This window comes from Drosophila mojavensis, unplaced genomic scaffold (assembly GCF_018153725.1).
Source record: "Drosophila mojavensis isolate 15081-1352.22 unplaced genomic scaffold, ASM1815372v1 contig_231, whole genome shotgun sequence".
NCBI classification, from domain to species: domain Eukaryota; kingdom Metazoa; phylum Arthropoda; class Insecta; order Diptera; family Drosophilidae; genus Drosophila; species Drosophila mojavensis.
The window spans coordinates 7,128,019-7,145,566 of record NW_025318772.1 but is presented as its reverse complement, the minus strand read 5'-3'; the positions used below and the strand labels follow the sequence as shown (position 1 = coordinate 7,145,566).

The 17,548-nt window shown below is 46.0% G+C and overlaps 1 protein-coding gene across 8 annotated transcripts in view; it reads left to right on the top strand.

The window, feature by feature from the left end:
• Positions 1-17,536, top strand: part of LOC6575228 (F-actin-monooxygenase Mical) — a 50,981-nt gene extending 33,445 nt beyond the window's left edge. Inside the window, exons 9-22 of one of the 8 annotated variants that reach the window (XM_044007951.1) lie at positions 575-847; positions 1,602-2,138; positions 2,508-2,771; positions 2,839-3,271; positions 3,332-3,447; positions 9,887-10,045; positions 10,111-14,226; positions 14,422-14,454; positions 15,451-15,715; positions 15,843-16,047; positions 16,109-16,186; positions 16,259-16,359; positions 16,423-16,616; positions 16,678-17,536. In XM_044007951.1, coding sequence (XP_043863886.1) covers positions 575-847; positions 1,602-2,138; positions 2,508-2,771; positions 2,839-3,271; positions 3,332-3,447; positions 9,887-10,045; positions 10,111-14,226; positions 14,422-14,454; positions 15,451-15,715; positions 15,843-16,047; positions 16,109-16,186; positions 16,259-16,359; positions 16,423-16,616; positions 16,678-16,683 — 6,780 coding nt within the window. In that variant the 3' untranslated portion in view covers positions 16,684-17,536. Of the gene's footprint in view, positions 1-574; positions 848-1,601; positions 2,139-2,507; positions 2,772-2,838; positions 3,272-3,331; positions 3,448-3,619; positions 8,837-8,935; positions 9,043-9,886; positions 10,046-10,110; positions 14,227-14,421; positions 14,455-14,835; positions 15,087-15,450; positions 15,716-15,842; positions 16,048-16,108; positions 16,191-16,258; positions 16,360-16,422; positions 16,617-16,677 lie in introns of those variants that run through there. The other 7 variants (XM_044007956.1, XM_044007952.1, XM_044007954.1 and 4 more) reach the window with 7 other exon arrangements.
• The last annotated feature ends 12 nt before the right edge of the window (positions 17,537-17,548 follow it).

Here is a 17,548-nt window from a genome sequence, read left to right as displayed (position 1 = left end):
CATCACTTTTCAACTGTGTCAACAAACTTCTCTTTCTCTCTCTCTCTTTCATACAATTCTCCTTAAAATTTACGCTCATATAAAAAATATTTGATTGTAATTTATTGTTGAACGCTTGTCATACAAATCATATAAAAAAAACAAAAACAAACCGAATCAAAAAACATAAACGTTTACGATAAACCAAGGTTAAACTCATACTGAAAACAGCTCTCTTTCATGAACTCAGTAACGTCATAAGCGCATACGAATCCATCAACGAGGTCAGTTCGATCAGTGTCCAAAGTTCTGCCATTTGTCATCCGTTTAGCGTGTGCTCTCAGTCCATTTGTAAATGTAACAGTCGAAATATTTCTACTAATCCAACTGGATCCCATACCGATCGTTGTAGTTCTCTAGTTTAGTTTTATGTCTATTTCATATGAAAAAAAAAAAAATACACACAAATGATTACACACTCTTCCTTGTCATACACACACACATATATACACCCACACCCACACACCAACACACACTTGTGCCGTGTGCATACTGTGAAATTGTCAATGTCTTGACTTTCCACTCTGCTGCGCAGGAGGAGCGCCAGCAGCGTCTGAAAGAAATCGAGGAGAATCGTCAGGATCGCATGAGCAGGCGACGCCAGCAGCGTTTCCATCAGACGCAGAATTTCTACAAGAGTCTGCAGCTGCTGCAGGCGGGCAAACTGCTCCGCGAGGGCGATGGTGTGGCCGAGGGCGTGGCCGAGGATGGTACGCCCTTCGAGGACTATTCGATATTTCTGTACCGGCAGCAGGCGCCCGTCTTTAACGATCGCGTGAAGGAGCTCGAGCGCAAACTTCTGTTTCCCGTAAGCAATAAGGATACAATTCAGAGATCCTTCAATTGCCTGACTCTGCTTGCTGATTTTCTCCATGTTGGATGACACAATTTGCTGCACGCCGTGTCCTGTGTTCCCTATGTTTTGTCTTGGCTCCGCGCTCTCTGTTGAGTCTCTGCTCCTAACACAATCGAAACTAACTGAATCGCAGGCTCTTTGCTTTTGACTAATAAGAGATGCAACTGAAGTGTTGCGGCATGAAGCGGAAAATGATTTCAAGAAGTTTGGCCATAAATCATTTATATGGCTAACGAATTCTCTTAAGAACTTTGCTAATCTGAAAAAATGGCTAAATAATAATTGAAAAGCTTGGTAAACATGTTGCTCTAACTAAATCTGAAATAAATTGTATGTCTAAGCTAGTTACTACGATTTGTTAGCGTGATCTCTGGCAGCTACTAAAGAAACTTACGCTAAGTTCGTTCATCTAACTACGTTAGACTAAAATCTATGTTATAAGTATTTGTATTTTGTTTGCGTTTTGGTTTTGATTGATTTTTATGTATTACGAAGATATATATATTCAGATTTAAATTTAAATTTATTCAAATTTTGATTTCTCCACTCCCGACTAAAATGTTATCCATGCCCGACCTACAATTAATGCAATCTGACACCCACACACAATTATACACTTGACTCCAACTCGAATGGCTGCTGCACCGCTCGCCGAACCACCAACATAACCACCTCCACTTTCCAAAAAAAAACCACATGATAATAGGATCGCGAACGTAACGATATACCCTCGGCGATGCCACGGAGTGCTGCCGATGAGCAGTTCAGCGATCGCATCAAGAGCATGGAGCAACGCATGACGGGACGACCCGGCTATGGCAGTGATAAGAAACCCAAAGATCTGATGCGTGCCATTGGGAAGATCGATTCGAGCGATTGGAATGTGCGCGAAATTGAGAAGAAAATCGAATTGTCCAAGAAGACCGAAATCCATGGGCCCAAGGGCCGCGAAAAGGTGCCCAAATGGAGCAAAGAGCAGTTCCAGGCGCGTCAGCACAAAATGTCCAAGCCCCAGCGCCAGGATTCGCGTGAGGCTGAGAAGTTCAAGGAGATCGATACGACGCTCAAGAATCTGGACAAACAGCTCAAGGAGGGCCACAATCTCGATGTGGGCGAGCGGGGACGCAACAAGGTTGCCTCCATCGCTGGCCAATTCGTCAAAAAGGATGAGACCAATTCGGACGAGAAGAATGCCAGCAGCAATGCCACCACAAACACCAACAACACTGTTATACCCAAATCTGTGAGTAGCTTTGCGTTCGAACCGTATCATTATTCTGGGTTTTTCGCTTATGTGTTCTATATCCCGTATATGTACATTTATTTTATTTGTTTGTTTTATGCTTATGGCTTATCTTAACTTAGTCGCCGCGTGTGTCCTTGTGGTATAAGGTTCCTCGTGTATTGTTGCCGTTGCTCTTGTTGTTTTGGCTAGCGTGCTTTTAACTTAGGCACACACACATACACACAATCAGACACATTCTCATATATACAGCAACATTCATATGTACATGACAATCAACTTTTATTAAGACGCACTTAAATGTTGTTCGCTGTTCTAACCCAATGCCAATTGTATATAAATCATTTCTAATGGGCTTCATATTCGCAGAGTTCGAAGGTGGCGCTCGCCTTTAAGAAGCAGGCCGCCTCTGAGAAGTGCCGCTTCTGCAAGCAAACTGTTTATCTTATGGAGAAGACCACTGTGGAGGGTCTGGTGCTGCATCGCAATTGCCTTAAATGCCATCACTGCCACACCAATCTGCGGCTAGGCGGCTACGCCTTCGATCGGGACGATCCCCAGGGTCGATTCTATTGCACTCAGCACTTCCGGCTGCCACCGAAGCCTATGCCACAACGTGTCGCCAAAACGAGAGTGAGTCGTGCTAGAAAATCACTTTTTACCTTATTTTCATTCACATTTTGAACTCGTAATCCCGCAGAAATCCGCTGCAGCACAGTCTCCTGCACAGCAACCAGCAGCTGCTGCCGGAGCAAATGCTGGCGCAGCTGCAACCGCTGAGGCGGTGCAGGCCATGGATACCACGCCCGCAGGAGGCGATACAGTGGATTTGTTGGAAACCTCCAGAGCCGCTGCCTCGGCGGATGCCATGTCAGATGATGAAGCTAATGTCATTGATGAGCATGAGTGGTCGGGACGCAATTTTCTGCCAGAATCCAACAACGATTCGCAGTCGGAACTGTCCAGCTCGGATGAGTCCGATACGGAATCGGATTCAGAACTGTTCGAGGAGGCAGATGATTCGCCATTTGGTGCACAAACTCTGCAACTGGCATCCGACTGGATTGGCAAACAGTATTGTGAGGATAGCGATGACTCGGATGACTTCTACGATTCCAGCGAAGGCATCGCGGGTACGTAACGCGTCATAATTACCCTTGAAGTTTATTTCAGTTTTTGCCTATCTGTTGCAGATGATGGCAAGGACGATACCGAGGGCGAGGAGTTCAAGAAAGCCCGAGAGCTGCGACGCGAGGAAGTGCGCCTGCAGCCTTTGCCCGTCAATTTGCCCACGGATACAGAAACGGAGGTGAGTCTCTTTGATCCGCTATCATTTGGCTATAGGAAACTAATATTTTTATCATAATTTTGTTTTTAATTTTTTGTTGTATACTCTGATGATATCATATATACAATTACTATATAAACATTGTCTCTAAACATGGTGTTGGTTTCACAAAATTATACAAATTGTCATGTAGAAGTCCAAGTTGAGTGTAGAAAATAAGGAAAACGTGGAGCGAGCATCGCTCAAGTCGGCCAACTCCTTCGAGTCGGCCGAAAGTCAGCCAATCACGCCCGTCGCAGCTCCCACACGTGCTCAATTGGAGCAGCTGGAGCGCAACGCGCCGCGCAAGTTCAGCAGCGAGATCGAAGCAATTAGCGAGAAACTATACCACCTAAACAATATGGTCAAGATGAACAAAGATCTGGAAGTTCTGGCCAAGGAAAATCTGGTGAAAAGCGATATATTAAACAAGCTTACGCTGAAGGAGAAATGGTTAGCCGAGAATGCAGCTATAGCTGCGGGCATGGCCAATCCTACAAAGGCTCCCAATGCTGTTACAGCTGCAAGCTCCGCTGCGCCACCCAAGTCCAAGTTTGATGAGAAATATGAGAAGATCGTAAGTGGGCCAGAATCGGGAGTTGAGCCCAAGCCAAAGCCAAAGCCTGTCATTGATTTTAATCTGGATGAGCTGAAGCCACGCAAACCCAATTTCGAGGAGCGGCCCAAGGAGCTGCTTCAAAAGCCAGAGAGTCTGAAGAAGTCGACTCAACTGAGTCCAAAACTTGAGCCTAAAAGCAGTGCCAATGTAAGTCGCTCCAACAGCATTAAAAGCAATGCCAGCTCCAAGTCCAGTCCGCGCTCGAAAAAGGCGCCGCTGCCCGATGACAGCAAAATGCAAATCGAGAAAATTTTGGGTGCAATTAAAAGACCACAGCGCAGTGAGAAGGAAGACGATATGGACATTGATGACGATGACGATGATGCCTTCGTCGATACGGAAAGCAACACACAACTAAGTGGCAAACTCAAGGAGATCGGTGCCAGTAGCTTTGCGGGCACTATGGATCATATTAAATCTCAGCTGATTATGCCCACGGTGCATACAGCCAATGTGGATCTCTCCAAGTACTTTCCCAATCAAAAGGAGGAGAAGAGTGCCTCGGGCAATACCAATAAGAATCAGAAAACCTTAAAGGATGTGGATTTGGCCAAGTATTTTCCCAGTAGTCCGGCGCCACAGCGACGCGCCGTTGAAACAGTTGCAGAGCGGTTAAAAAAGTCGCAAACTGAGGCAGCAATACCACAGCCCAAAGAGGCGGAAGCGCCTCAAAGTACTCAAGCCAAAACGGATTCCAAGACAAAACCCGTGCCGCCCAAGCGGCAGGCATCTCTAAATGCCTTCAGCTTACGTGACCATCAGCTGGATGGGGCGCTCGACTTGAGCAAGAAGAAAGCACCCGTTAAGGTGTTACCACCTGCATCAAAAACTCCCGCCAAGCCCACCAATTCAACCACCTTGGCCAAGGCGACAACAACGCCAAAGGGTAAGATCAAAATTATAAAGAAAATTGTGCCGAAGGGCACTAAGGCCAAGAAGGCAGCGGCTGCTGCTGCTTCAGCTGCAGCTGCCGTAGTGGCAGAGAGCCCACCACCGCCTCGCGATGAAGCTGAACGTATTCTAGATGAGATTTTGGCAGATGGGGAGACACGTTCGCCCAGCTCCGAATATCAGAAACTATTTAATGATGAAAAGTCACCCAGCGATCTCTCGGACAAGATCGAACGCATACTGGAGGAAACGGGTCTCGATCTCGAGCTAGGCCTTCCTCGACGCAATAGCAAGAAGCTGTTGAAAACCAAGTCACTTGGCGAAGGTGACTTCGATCTAGAGCCCAAGCGACTGAGTGGCGTTCAAAACATACTCAAGCGATTCGAGTCCATGAGCTCCGTCAACTCGCAGCAGAGTGATGAGCAGTCTTCCTTCAAGCTGCGCCGCATGGAGTCCAGCACTAGCAATATGAGTAGCCTAAATCGATCACGCGACTCTCTGGTCTCTGCCAGTGACTCGATGAGTGACTTGGAGAAAACTATGGAGTATTTGCGCAATGAATGGCGGAATGAAGCAACCAATTTTCTGCAGAGGAAACGCGATAAGTTTTATGCTGAAAAAGAGGAGCAGCAAAAGGTGCAGGAGGTGAAAGCGGAGATTAGTCGGAGACGTGAGCTGCCCGTGCAATATCAGAACTCTAAATTCGCCAAATTCTTTGGCTTAGCATCCCGCAAATCGCCCGAGAAGCGCAAGTCACCCATCAAGAAGCAAAAATCTCCCACTAAAAAGCAAAGCTCGCCTTGTAAAATTCAAAAGTCTCCCAAGACAAATAATTCGCTGGAGGAGCTGGCCAAGATTAGCAATGCGCGGCAGACGAAGCAAGCGCAAAAGAAGCCAACGAATGCCGTCCCGAAAATCAAAAAAGTTGAGCCCAAAAAACCAGCAAGTCCAGCACCGCCTGTTCCAGATGACTTAGAGATTTTACATTTGCTTGATAAAGCAACAGAAGCCAAAGAGTTGGAGCGCTCTAAGACCAAAAGTCCACTCGTGGAGGATGTCCCGTTGCCAGCAGCTAGCGAAGTTGTTAACATGGAAACGGAGACAGCTGTTTTGCGTCCTATTGTAGAGGATATTAAGAACTTACCTAAGACTGGCTGCGATAAATCGTTAAACAGCTCTCGGCGTGGCTCCCAGTCCAGTCTGGTGCTCTCGCGACGCCAATCGGACATTTCGCTGACCGAAAAACTAAATCAAGATGCTTTGGAGGCGCTTCAAAATATCGAGATGGAACGCAATGTGGAGCATGTCGATGAGGTCTTCCAGAGCATGGTCGAAGCAATAGATCAGACACCAGAAGCTGCTGTAGATGACGATTTGGATGTTGATTCATTGTGCACTACCATCAGCAAGAGTCCCAGTGTCCAGCCCGTGACGGTGGTTAAGCGAGGCAGTTCCGAGGAGGAAAGCATCGAGAAACTGTTTAGCAAGTTTTCCGATGAAATGCTCGTTAATGTGGAGTTTGATTCAAATGATGAACTGATAGGAATAAGCCCCAGAGGTAGCCTAGCTGCTGGTAGCTCTGCAGAACGTGATTTTGTGGATAAACTGGAGTCTTTAGAACGCGATGAAGCACCTTTGAATAGCGTGGAGCCGTTAAATCGCTTCACAAGCGGAAAAGATGCAGAAGTTGATGAGCTTAATGAAAGCCATTTTCCAGCCCGTCCTCAACGCAGGCAAAAAAGCAGCTCCTCGTCCAGTGAGCCGACTCTCCCAGTTGCACCACAGCGGCTAAAGAAGAAATTGGCCAAACTGGATCCAGAGAGTATGCCGCCTTCTGTGCAGGATTTGCTGCAGAAACTGCACATTAAGAATGTCCAGCCGGAGCAGGTGCAAATAGAAACGGAGGCGTCTGAGGAAATGCTGAAGTTTCCCCGACTTCTACCCGACGAAGATATTGTTGATTACGTGGAGGCAGGTGCTGACGTGGTTGATCATGTAGAGAAAGTAATGCCGAATCCCGATGTTAATGGCTTCAACACAGAAAAGCCTGTGGTAGACGTGATACCTGAAATAATAATAGAAACGCCGATAAATCTGCGTACAAAATCCGTGCAATTGCCTAACAATAATTCAACCAAAGTCGACAGCTCCTCACACAGTAGCCTTAACGAGCCACCGAAGCTCGTGACGCCACCCAAGGTGCGCAGTAAGGAGAACTCACTTGATTGGGATATGGAGAAGCTGCCTGCTTCTCCCATGCCGCGTCGCAAGCAACCGCTAATTCCAGCCAGTAAGGAAGGCTCCCTGGAATGGGATATGGAAAAGCTACCTAATAGCCCAATACCATTGCGGCGTCGCATACCCGTAATCAAACCATCTGAAATATCCCCCACCAACTCGATTCAGTTGCTAAATAATCTACCCAGCGTTGATGATGATGAGGCCTTAGCACAGGCACGTCTCATTCAGGAATTCGAGTTGGAACGCCGTCAGGCCCTGATCAAGCGTGATGAGAGTTTTGAAGCAGCAGCTGCAGAGCAGCGTCGACGCGACTCACAGCAGAGCAGCAGCAACTCCAGCAGCAAGCGCAGTCTTCCGCCACCCACTCCTCCACAAACAAGCGCTCGACGTGGCACCACCCAGGCCAGCAGCAGTAGGCGCGAGTCCACGAGGCGGGAGGGCACGCCTCCAATGTTTAAGAAATTGGATTTGGGCGATGACACCAACTCGACGCTGGATTCCACGGCGGACTCCACGCGACGCAGTTCGTTTGCATTTATTGAATTACAAGATAACAAGCCAGTAATTGTGCCCATGCCCAAAAAGCTGCAACTGCCCAAGCTGGAGGCGCCCAAATACGTGCCCGAAGCAAGGACAGAAGATGAACCAGTGCCAGAGGTCTTTAAGGATCGTGCCTGGCCCAAACCGCACATCGGAGATCTGCAACCAGACAGCGAAGACGAAAACGAGGCAGAGCAAGAACAGAAAAAGCAACTACCGGAATATGCACGCTCAGACTCTCCGCCCTGCGCTGCTTTCCAAAATCGACAGTGGCCTGATGGTAAGACCATTTTCGAACAGAGCAAACGCCCCGATTCGCTGGAGGTAGATGATGTACTTGGTTTGCTAGATGTTAAGCGACGCAAAAATAGGAGATTCAATAATAAGCCACGTTCGCAGTCACCGCAGCCTTTCAAGCCACTTGGAGCCAGCGCTCGGTTAAGCTCAAAGTCCTTTAGTGATCTCAAATCTGGGCAGTCTGTATCGGCGTCTCAGCAATCTCTATCTGCACTGTCCAGTCAGGATACAGATACACGATCGACCACTAAAACCGTGGCTACTTCGCGTCCATTCAGTAATATTAACTTTGATGACCCGGTAGATGCCAGCATGCGGGCTCTACTCGACCGAAGCAAGCGATTACACAATCGAAAGCGCGATTTTGTTAACGAACGCGTTGTGGAGCGAAATCCTTATATGCGTGACGTCATACGCAGCACGGATCGCAGTGACTACATGCCCGATGAACAGTTATCCAGTTATAGGCCACGCCACTACACCAGCAGCTTGCCGGCCAAGGCGACAACGACGACTACGAGTCGTTTTCCCAGCTCCAGCTCGACTTACTCGCGTAACCCCGCATCTCGCAGCAATTATGATTACCTCAGCAATCCTACCACCAGCAGCAGCGACTACCTCAGCAGAAGACCCTACACGACGTCAACGACACCCAACTATTATCCAAGTACAGCAGCAACAAGTACCACGCATCTCAGTGATCTATTCAGGCGACGTAGTCCCGCCTCCACGTCCAGCTATGGGCGCAGCGATTACGGCCTGCCAGCCAGCAAAGAGTCGTGCGTTATCTCTTAGTAGTTAACCTAAATATTGATCAAAAACAGCTATTTCTCTTTTATGTATATTTAATCAAAATAACAACGCCAACGACAACGAATATAGAAGACGTCTCAACTATTATCTCTACTGAGGCCAAAACGAATTCTACACCACAGCCAAATGCGAAACCAACACACTCGACCCCTCCCCCTTGAAACAAATACAACAAACAGCTCCCCTAAACTAATACCTAAACAAAAAACATGCCAGGATATATCTATTGGGGGCCAAAATCAGGTCTACCCTACGTTCCCCATCAACCGAAAGAACCCAACGCTACAGCCTGTCCGCCCGCCTGCCTGTCTGCTACGCCTACAACTTAGTCAAGTCTGTCCTGATCTTGAGATAAAGAAAGAAAGAGAGAAAAAGAGAGTTACACCTTTGTTAGCCAATAGCGTTTAAAAAGCGTCTGGGTACGATCTATGAAGGTAAATTCAATCAAAACTCTACACGAAATGTTGCGCTAACCCCCGAGCAGCTCGATCAAAAGCCAAAACAAAAAAGTTTGTAGTCTCTAAAACTAAATATAGACAAAATTGTTGTACCTACCGTTCGCTCTCGTTCTATGTACCCTATAACCTGCCTAAAACCTACACAACAACTACTACACTTAAAACCCAGGTCTAACCCATGTAACCAAAGTCCGCGTTGTGTTTCGTTCGATTTTGTATTCGTATGTACCTTTCTGGATCGTACCTAAAGGCATAATGTTGCCTCTGCTGTTGCTGTTGCTGCTGCTCCTGCTGTTGCCGCTGTCGCTGATTAACCCAACAACAAACAAAAACAACTACAATCCAAGCTATGACTAATTAAGCATGTTTGATAATCCAAGACATACAAGTAAATCGAAAAGAATACTGTCGAGCTTGGGATCTTGCTGATCTTTTTAGCGCCTGCCTTTCTCTTGATGCTTTTTGTTCATATGTTATACGTTTTTTGTGCACTGCTTTATTGTATTTCTGTTGATCATTGCCATAAAGATATTAAATCATTTTGGTTCGATTTCAATTACAGGTACAAACCGAATCCGAGAGCACATCGCCCGACGAAGTTGAGCTCAACTCTGCCACAGAAATATCCACCGACTCTGAGTTCGACAATGACGAGATCATACGACAGGCCCCAAAAATCTTTATTGATGATACTCATCTAAGGAAACCGACAAAAGTTCAGGTATGTAATGTTATAAATGTATTTCACCACTCACAGCAGTGCTAATCAATTCACTTGTTTTCCAGATCAAGTCTACTATGATCACATCTAGTGCCTCCGGTCTGCACCAGAAGCAGCTGGCGTCGCGCGAAAAGGGCGGCAGCTATTTGCAGAAATACCAACCACAGCCGGTGCAGCCACAGTTTAAGCCATTGGTGCAGGTGGATCCGACGCTGTTGATAGGCAGCCAGCGAGTGCCGCTCCAAAATCCACGACCCGGTGATTATCTTCTGAACAAGACGGCCAGCACCGAGGGCATTGCGTCGAAGAAAAGTCTGGAGCTGAAGAAACGGTACTTGCTAGGCGAACCAGCCAATGGGAACAAAATACAAAAGTCTGGCTCCACCTCAGTCCTGGACTCGCGCATACGCAGCTTTCAGTCCAATATTTCCGAGTGCCAGAAGCTTCTGAATCCCAGCAGCGACATCAGTGCGGCAATGCGCAGTTTTCTGGATCGCACGAAGCTGGGCGACAATGCTCAGAATGCACAGAATGAACTAATGCGTTCGGCTACTACCAATGTGATCAATGATCTGCGCGTAGAGCTGAAGATTCAGAAGGCGCCGTCTAGCAACTCCACGGACAACGAAAAGGAGAACGTCTTCGTCAACAGCAAGAACGAGCTGAACAAGGGCATGGAGTATACGGATGCGGTGAATGCTACCTTAATGGAGCAGCACAACAAAAAAGGATCACCAACAACGCCCACCAATAACAAAACTGTCATCGAGATAATTGATCTGGTCACACCCGAAACGCCGGTGCCGTTTATTGATCTCACAGTGCTGGATACACCTAAGAAACCAAGTGAGGACAGCACTGAGATGGTAGATTCCCCTGCGAAGATCTCAGACAGTAACAAGTTAAATGACCTGAATCAGGAGGTTATGAAGCCAGACGTGTCCAAAGACGTGAAGGAGTGCATACCCGACATATTAGGTGATATCAATGCAAAGAAGGAGGCATCCAGCGCGGGCGAAACTGAGGAGCAACAGTCACTGCTCTGTCAATCCGACGAGGAGAAGCGCGATTCCCCTGAAAAGGCGGCCGATCTGGACCAGGAGCAGTATGAGCAGGAGACACTTCAAATCCAAGTGCCCAATATACCGTGGACCAAACCTAAGTCAGAAATGATGTCAGCTACCGCCAGTAGCGCCACCAGTTGCTCCAGCTCGGGCAGCTCCAGTATTGAAGATATACAGCATTATATTCTAGAGTCCACGACCAGTCCGGACACACAGACGGCGGGCAGCAAACACAATGTGCCGCGCGTGGAGGTGCACGACAGCAGCGGAGCACTTATGCAGGTGGACAGCCTGATGATTGTGAATGGCAAATATATCGGTGATCTAGAAGATGTCAAATATCTGGATATGCCGGCAGGTGTCATTGTGCCGACTCCGCCGGCGCCAGCTATTAAGACCAGCGAACTGGATGACGAGCATGAGGCGGATGTTGAACCGGTGACGGCGACTCCAGAACCGGTAGAGTGTACAGTTATCGAGACGGAGCGTCAGTCACAACCACCACCCCCACTGCCAGAGATGGGACCACCCAAGCTGAGATTCGACAGTAAGAATGAAAACAAAATCGAGAGCTTGAAAAATCTGCCTTTGATCGTAGATCAGCCCTTGGAGCACAGCCAGGTGGTGAAGCCCATTACGCTTAATTTGAGCAGTAGCATGGCCAAGACGCCAGACACACCGACCACACCCACGCAGCACGACAGTGACAAAACGCCCACGGGCGATTTGAACTCGCGTGGCTCCGACTCGGAAACAGAGCCCACTGGCACCGGCCAGGTTCTAACTGAAACGGAGCTCTCCGATTGGACGGCCGATGATTGCATTTCGGAGAACTTTGTAGACATGGAGTTCGTGGTTAACTCGAACAAGGGCACAATGAAGCGACGCAAGGAGCGACGTCGCAGTGGGGCAGTCAAGCTGCCCAGCAGCAGCGAGGTACTCCACGAGCTGGCCAAGCAGGCGCCCGTCGCCCAAATGGAGGGCATACTCCATGCCATAGATTTCGATGACATTGAGTTTATGGATACAGGCTCCGAGGGCTCCTGCGCCGAGGCTTACTCAGCGACCAACACGGCATTGCTGCATAATCGCGGCTACATGGAATACATTGAGACGGTGCCGAAAAACGCGACAAGCACGGACAATGCTCGGACAACAGCCGCTGGTCAAACGAAACCGCAGGCACAGCCAGTGCTGACAAAGCGGGATGAAAAACTCGGCATCGATTACATTGAGCAGGGCGCCTACATAATGCACGACGATGCGAAGACGCCGGTGAATGAGACGCCCCGTTTGCCCATCAGCTCGCAGATGACTCAATCTCTGACTGATTCCAGCACACTGAACGATCTGGACGAGGACAGCCTTGGTGCGATGGTTCAGTCACAGACGCAACCCACTGTAACCACCACAGAAGAAAGCGAAGCGCTCACGGTGGTCACTAGTCCATTGGACACCTCATCGCCGCGGGTGCTCGATCAGTTCGCGTCAATGCTGGCCGCGGGCAAACCGGATGTCTCCACACCTAGCAGCTCGGACCAGCAACCAAAGACCACACAGTCGACGATGACCACAAACAGCAGCGCCAGCAGCTCCACCCCAGCCCCTGCGCCGCCCAAGGAAACGGACGAGGACATGCAGATCCAGTTCGAGTATGTGCGTGCGCTGCAGCAGCGCATTTCGCAGATCAGCACACAGCGACGCAAGAGCTCCAAGGGGGAAGCGCCCAATCTGCAGCAGCCAACTGTGATAGAAGCGACCAATGTGCTGCAGGCGCCACCAGCAGATGCACAGAGGACAGGCGGTGAGAACGGCACGACTGCAGGCGTGAGACCCAGGAGTGGCAGCTCGGCAAGCAAAGTACCTGAGATACCGACGCTCAACAGCAAGCTGGAGGAGATCAGCAAGGAACGCACTAAGCAAAAGGATCTAATACACGATCTGGTCATGGACAAGCTGCAGTCCAAGAAGCAGCTGAATGCCGAGAAGCGTCTGCATCGCAGCCGGCAGCGCAGTCTCTTGACCAGTGGCTATGCCAGCGGTGCTAGTCTGAGTCCCACACCCAAATTGGCTGCAGCCAGCAGCTTCGGCGATGCCAACTGCAGCAGCCAGGCGCACTACCATGTCTCGACAGCTGCCGAGCAGCCGCCCAGCCGGCCAAGCCAGCCACCGAATGACGTTTTCGTGCAGCCCAATCCGCTACAAAAGTCCGCAACTGCATCCTATGTATCGCCCTATCGCACAAAGCAGCCAGCGTTGCGCACAGCAGATCTTTACAAGTCGCGTCCCTTTAGCGAGCACATCGATGCGGAGCAATTGAGTCTTCTGGAGCGTCATAAGCTCAATAAAACGGCCTCGTTCAGCTACGGCAAAGTGGATGAGCTGACAACACCCAATGCGCCAGTGCGTCCGCATCGCAACGGCAACCATGGTCAAGGTCAGCGACAGATGGATCAAGCTGTCGATGTGGGCATCTCTTCAACGTCCACAGAGAATCTGCGCAGCGAGGCGAGAGCCCGTGCACGCCTAAAGTCCAACACAGAACTGGGCCTCAGTCCCGAGGAGAAGATGCAATTACTACGCAAGCGACTACACTACGAACAGAACAGCGCCATTAAGGCGAAGCAGCAGGATGCAGTCGCTGGCGACCTCACGGCACGTGCTCGAAAAATGAGCGCATCCAAGAGTGTCAACGATCTGGCCTACATGGTTACCCATGGCCAACAGCAGCCACTGCGCCTGGACAGCGAGGCCGTGAGCCAAGCCAAAGCTGCGGACTTTATATCGGATCCCAATTTGGCGGCCAGTATGCAAGATAAACCGCTTCAGAGCAAGCCCAGTAGCAAGCGGCATAAGGATCCAGAACGTCGCAAAAGTCTTATACAATCCTTGTCCAGTTTCTTTCACAAGAGCAGCAACAACTCAACAACCGCCTCGGCGTCCAACAGTCCCAAGGAGCTGGGCGGCGCTGTAGCTGCCTGTCACTCTGAGCATGCAGAGCGTCCGGGCACTAGCAGCAGCGGCACGCCCACGATCTCCGACGCAGGCAGCGGCAGCGGCGGCGGTGGCGTCTTCAGCCGCTTCCGCATTTCACCCAAATCGAAGGAGAAGTCTAAGGTAAGTCTTTGCCACATCCTTAACCCCTTTCAGCTAACTGTGATAAGTTTTCTGTGAATTCATAAAGACGTCATTAATTAATTGTGCATTACAAATTGGGGCTATAAAATCTGGGCTGATTTACATTAATGTTCTATGTACTATGTGTGTCCTTCATCTAAAACAACAAATTCAACTCTTATCAACATTTTACAGTCTTGCTTTGATCTGCGGAATTTCGGTTTTGGTGTAAGAATATTTTTACTCAACTATATACTACTATATACTGTTAATAATCTCGAAATTTCATTGATTTGGCATGAGCTATTTATATGTTTCACATTAAAATATTAGACAAAAATTCACATTGCACTAAATTTGACATTTGACAAAAAATTCACAATTTTGATTAATATAAAAAATAATTATAAAGGTATAATGTTTTGGTATGTTGAACATAGTTTTTTTGTTACACATTTTATTATTTCTTTTTTTTTTATGTTTTATAGCGCTAAATTTCACAATGTGTTGTGAAATGTTTTAATTTTTGTTTTCATTTCATTTATTTTCTAACTTTGCTTGAAAGCATTTTTTATATATTTTAATTTTATTTTCTTTTCGCACTTGCAGCTGAATATATTTAAGTTATAACTTGCCTGATACCCTATGATTATATATTTTTAATTAATTAATTATGATTATTTCCTTTATAAAAACGTAAACCATTTCTGGTTTATGGGGCCTGCACTACCTACCTATATGATTCTATATGCATATAAAGATATTATTTTTTTGACATAGGCCTATATTGACTTTACTATGTGTTATAATTCGTTTAAGTTTTTTGGTTAATTAAAAACAATTCTTATTATTTTCAACTATTTTTTAAGCTTTTTGATAAATTTGCATAGACATATGGAAATATTTGGGTGTTTCATAGTAATTTACTTTTATTATTAATATATATAAGTACATGTTGCATGAATTGGTTGAATTGGTTTGGTGTGGTTTCGAATCCAATTTCCAAATTTCCCTTAAATAGTGAATAATGAGGCACGTTGTGTTCTTATATATAAGTTGTTAATAACATTTTGTTTTGAAACTGATGATTGATAACTGAATTGAACTGAAAATTGTTTACATTTTGGATGTTTCTTTTATGCCATTGCTGCCGAACCTTGAACAATATACACAACATACACATAACTTTTAACCAAATATATTTCAATGAAACACAACAATTAGGACAAGGATATGTTCACAAACAATGCAACATTGCCAACAAGCACAACAGCAGCAACAATCACAACTCAAACGAAACACGCCCAAGATTACCTCAATACAACGAACAACAGTCGCTATCGAAAGCAACCGAACACCGAATCGTTCTCATCGTCCAGCCCGCAGCTCTATATACACAATCCCCATCACTTGGCCGCAGCGATTGCCATGGACGACCAGATCCCGCCACCCATACCGCCTTTGCCACTGAATTATCAAAGATCCGATGGTTTGTTAAACTCATTTTATGTAAACATTTCCCAAATCTTTGTCCAATTGATCTCCATTTGATAAGATTAAGTAACTAATACACATTTATTCATATATGTATATACATATTTGTGCGTGATATTTAGATGAAAGCAACGCTAACGAGACACGAGAGCATAAGAAGCAACGTGCCATATCGAAGGCTTCGCGACAGGCTGAACTCAAGCGATTGCGAATCGCTCAAGAAATACAGCGTGAACAGGAGGAGCTCGAGGTGCAATTGAAGGAACTGGAGGCTCGCGGCGTTCTAATTGAGAAAGCCTTGCGCGGCGAGGCGCAAAATTATGAAAAGTAAGTAAAAATACAGCTCAAGTAAACGGTATAAAATTTCAATGAACACCTATTTTTGCAGTCTGGATGCTACTAAGGACAATGACGATAAGCTTTTAAAAGAACTTTTAGAAATTTGGCGAAATATCACAGCCCTAAAGTGAGTATGGCATCAACGAATGCAATCCCTTAACAACAATTGACTAAATAACATATTTTTCATTTCATTTAGAAAACGTGATGAGGAACTTACTATAAGACAACAGGAACTGCAACTGGAATATCGACATGCTCAGCTTAAAGAGGAGCTCAATTTGCGATTGTCTTGCAATAGTAAGTGATAAGAAATAAATCGGTATCTCCATTTAGTATCTAAAATCTTTAACGCTATTGTAGAACTGGACAAGAGCTCCGCCGATGTAGCTGCGGAGGGTGCAATACTTAATGAGATGCTGGAAATAGTGACTAAACGTGCCTCTCTACGACCAACCGCCTCACAGGTGGATCTTACTGCAGCCGGCACGGCATCAAACTCAGCGGACGCGGGCATCACACTAACCGGTCATTCGCATGATCAGGAGGAATCGAATGTAAGTTCTAAGACTCTTTTCTGCATAAATATAAACTAACGATTTTGCAATTCTATTTCAGATTTGAATTTTAAACTTGCCTTGGGGCTTACTGGCTGATGAGATCTGGCAAGGATTTTTACGCCTAAATACTTAAGCAGAAATGTACCAAAAAGCAAAACACAAAAAACAATAACGATAACGATACTAAGAACAGAGAGCTGTAAGATAAACGAGCAAAATATACGCCGAGCGAGCACTCTGGCGAATTAGTTTATAGTATAGTCACTTAAGATATTTTTCAAGAAACGCGCAACATTACTGTATAATAGGAAAAACTATAGAAAACAAGAACTACATAAACAGTTTGCCAATTTTTAAGTTAAAGTTCAGTTAGTTTCGAGCATTATTATACACAAAATCTTGTAGTCATTTAATTTGTGCACCCCGTCAAAATATTTTAATGGTTTGTCTGATCATTGTATGTTGTATTATGTTGTTTAATAAGTTAAGTGTGAAACGTGAAAATGTATGTGCAAATTGTTTATCCTTCTTAAATCATTTTTAAATGTCAACTTTGATTAATATAATTTGATTTGTGTGTCGAGATTTTAATTTTATGATCGCAGTACGTCACTCATCATGCATGTAATTTGCTGCGCAACTAATAACAAAGTGAACACAAAGATTTACACACAAATATTTTCTATACATATTTATATATATATATATGTATATACATAAATATATACATGCATATGTATAATACAAAAGTATAAAAAGATATATTAAGAAGCAAAGCACTTTGCTTTAATGTATGCTAAAAAGTTATTTAAAATTATGACTATTATTTATTTTCTTTAATCAACATATTTATCGAATTTATTATGTAATTTTTTGATTTGTTTAAAATTGAATAAAGATTTATTAATTGTGAGTAACGGACAAATTTA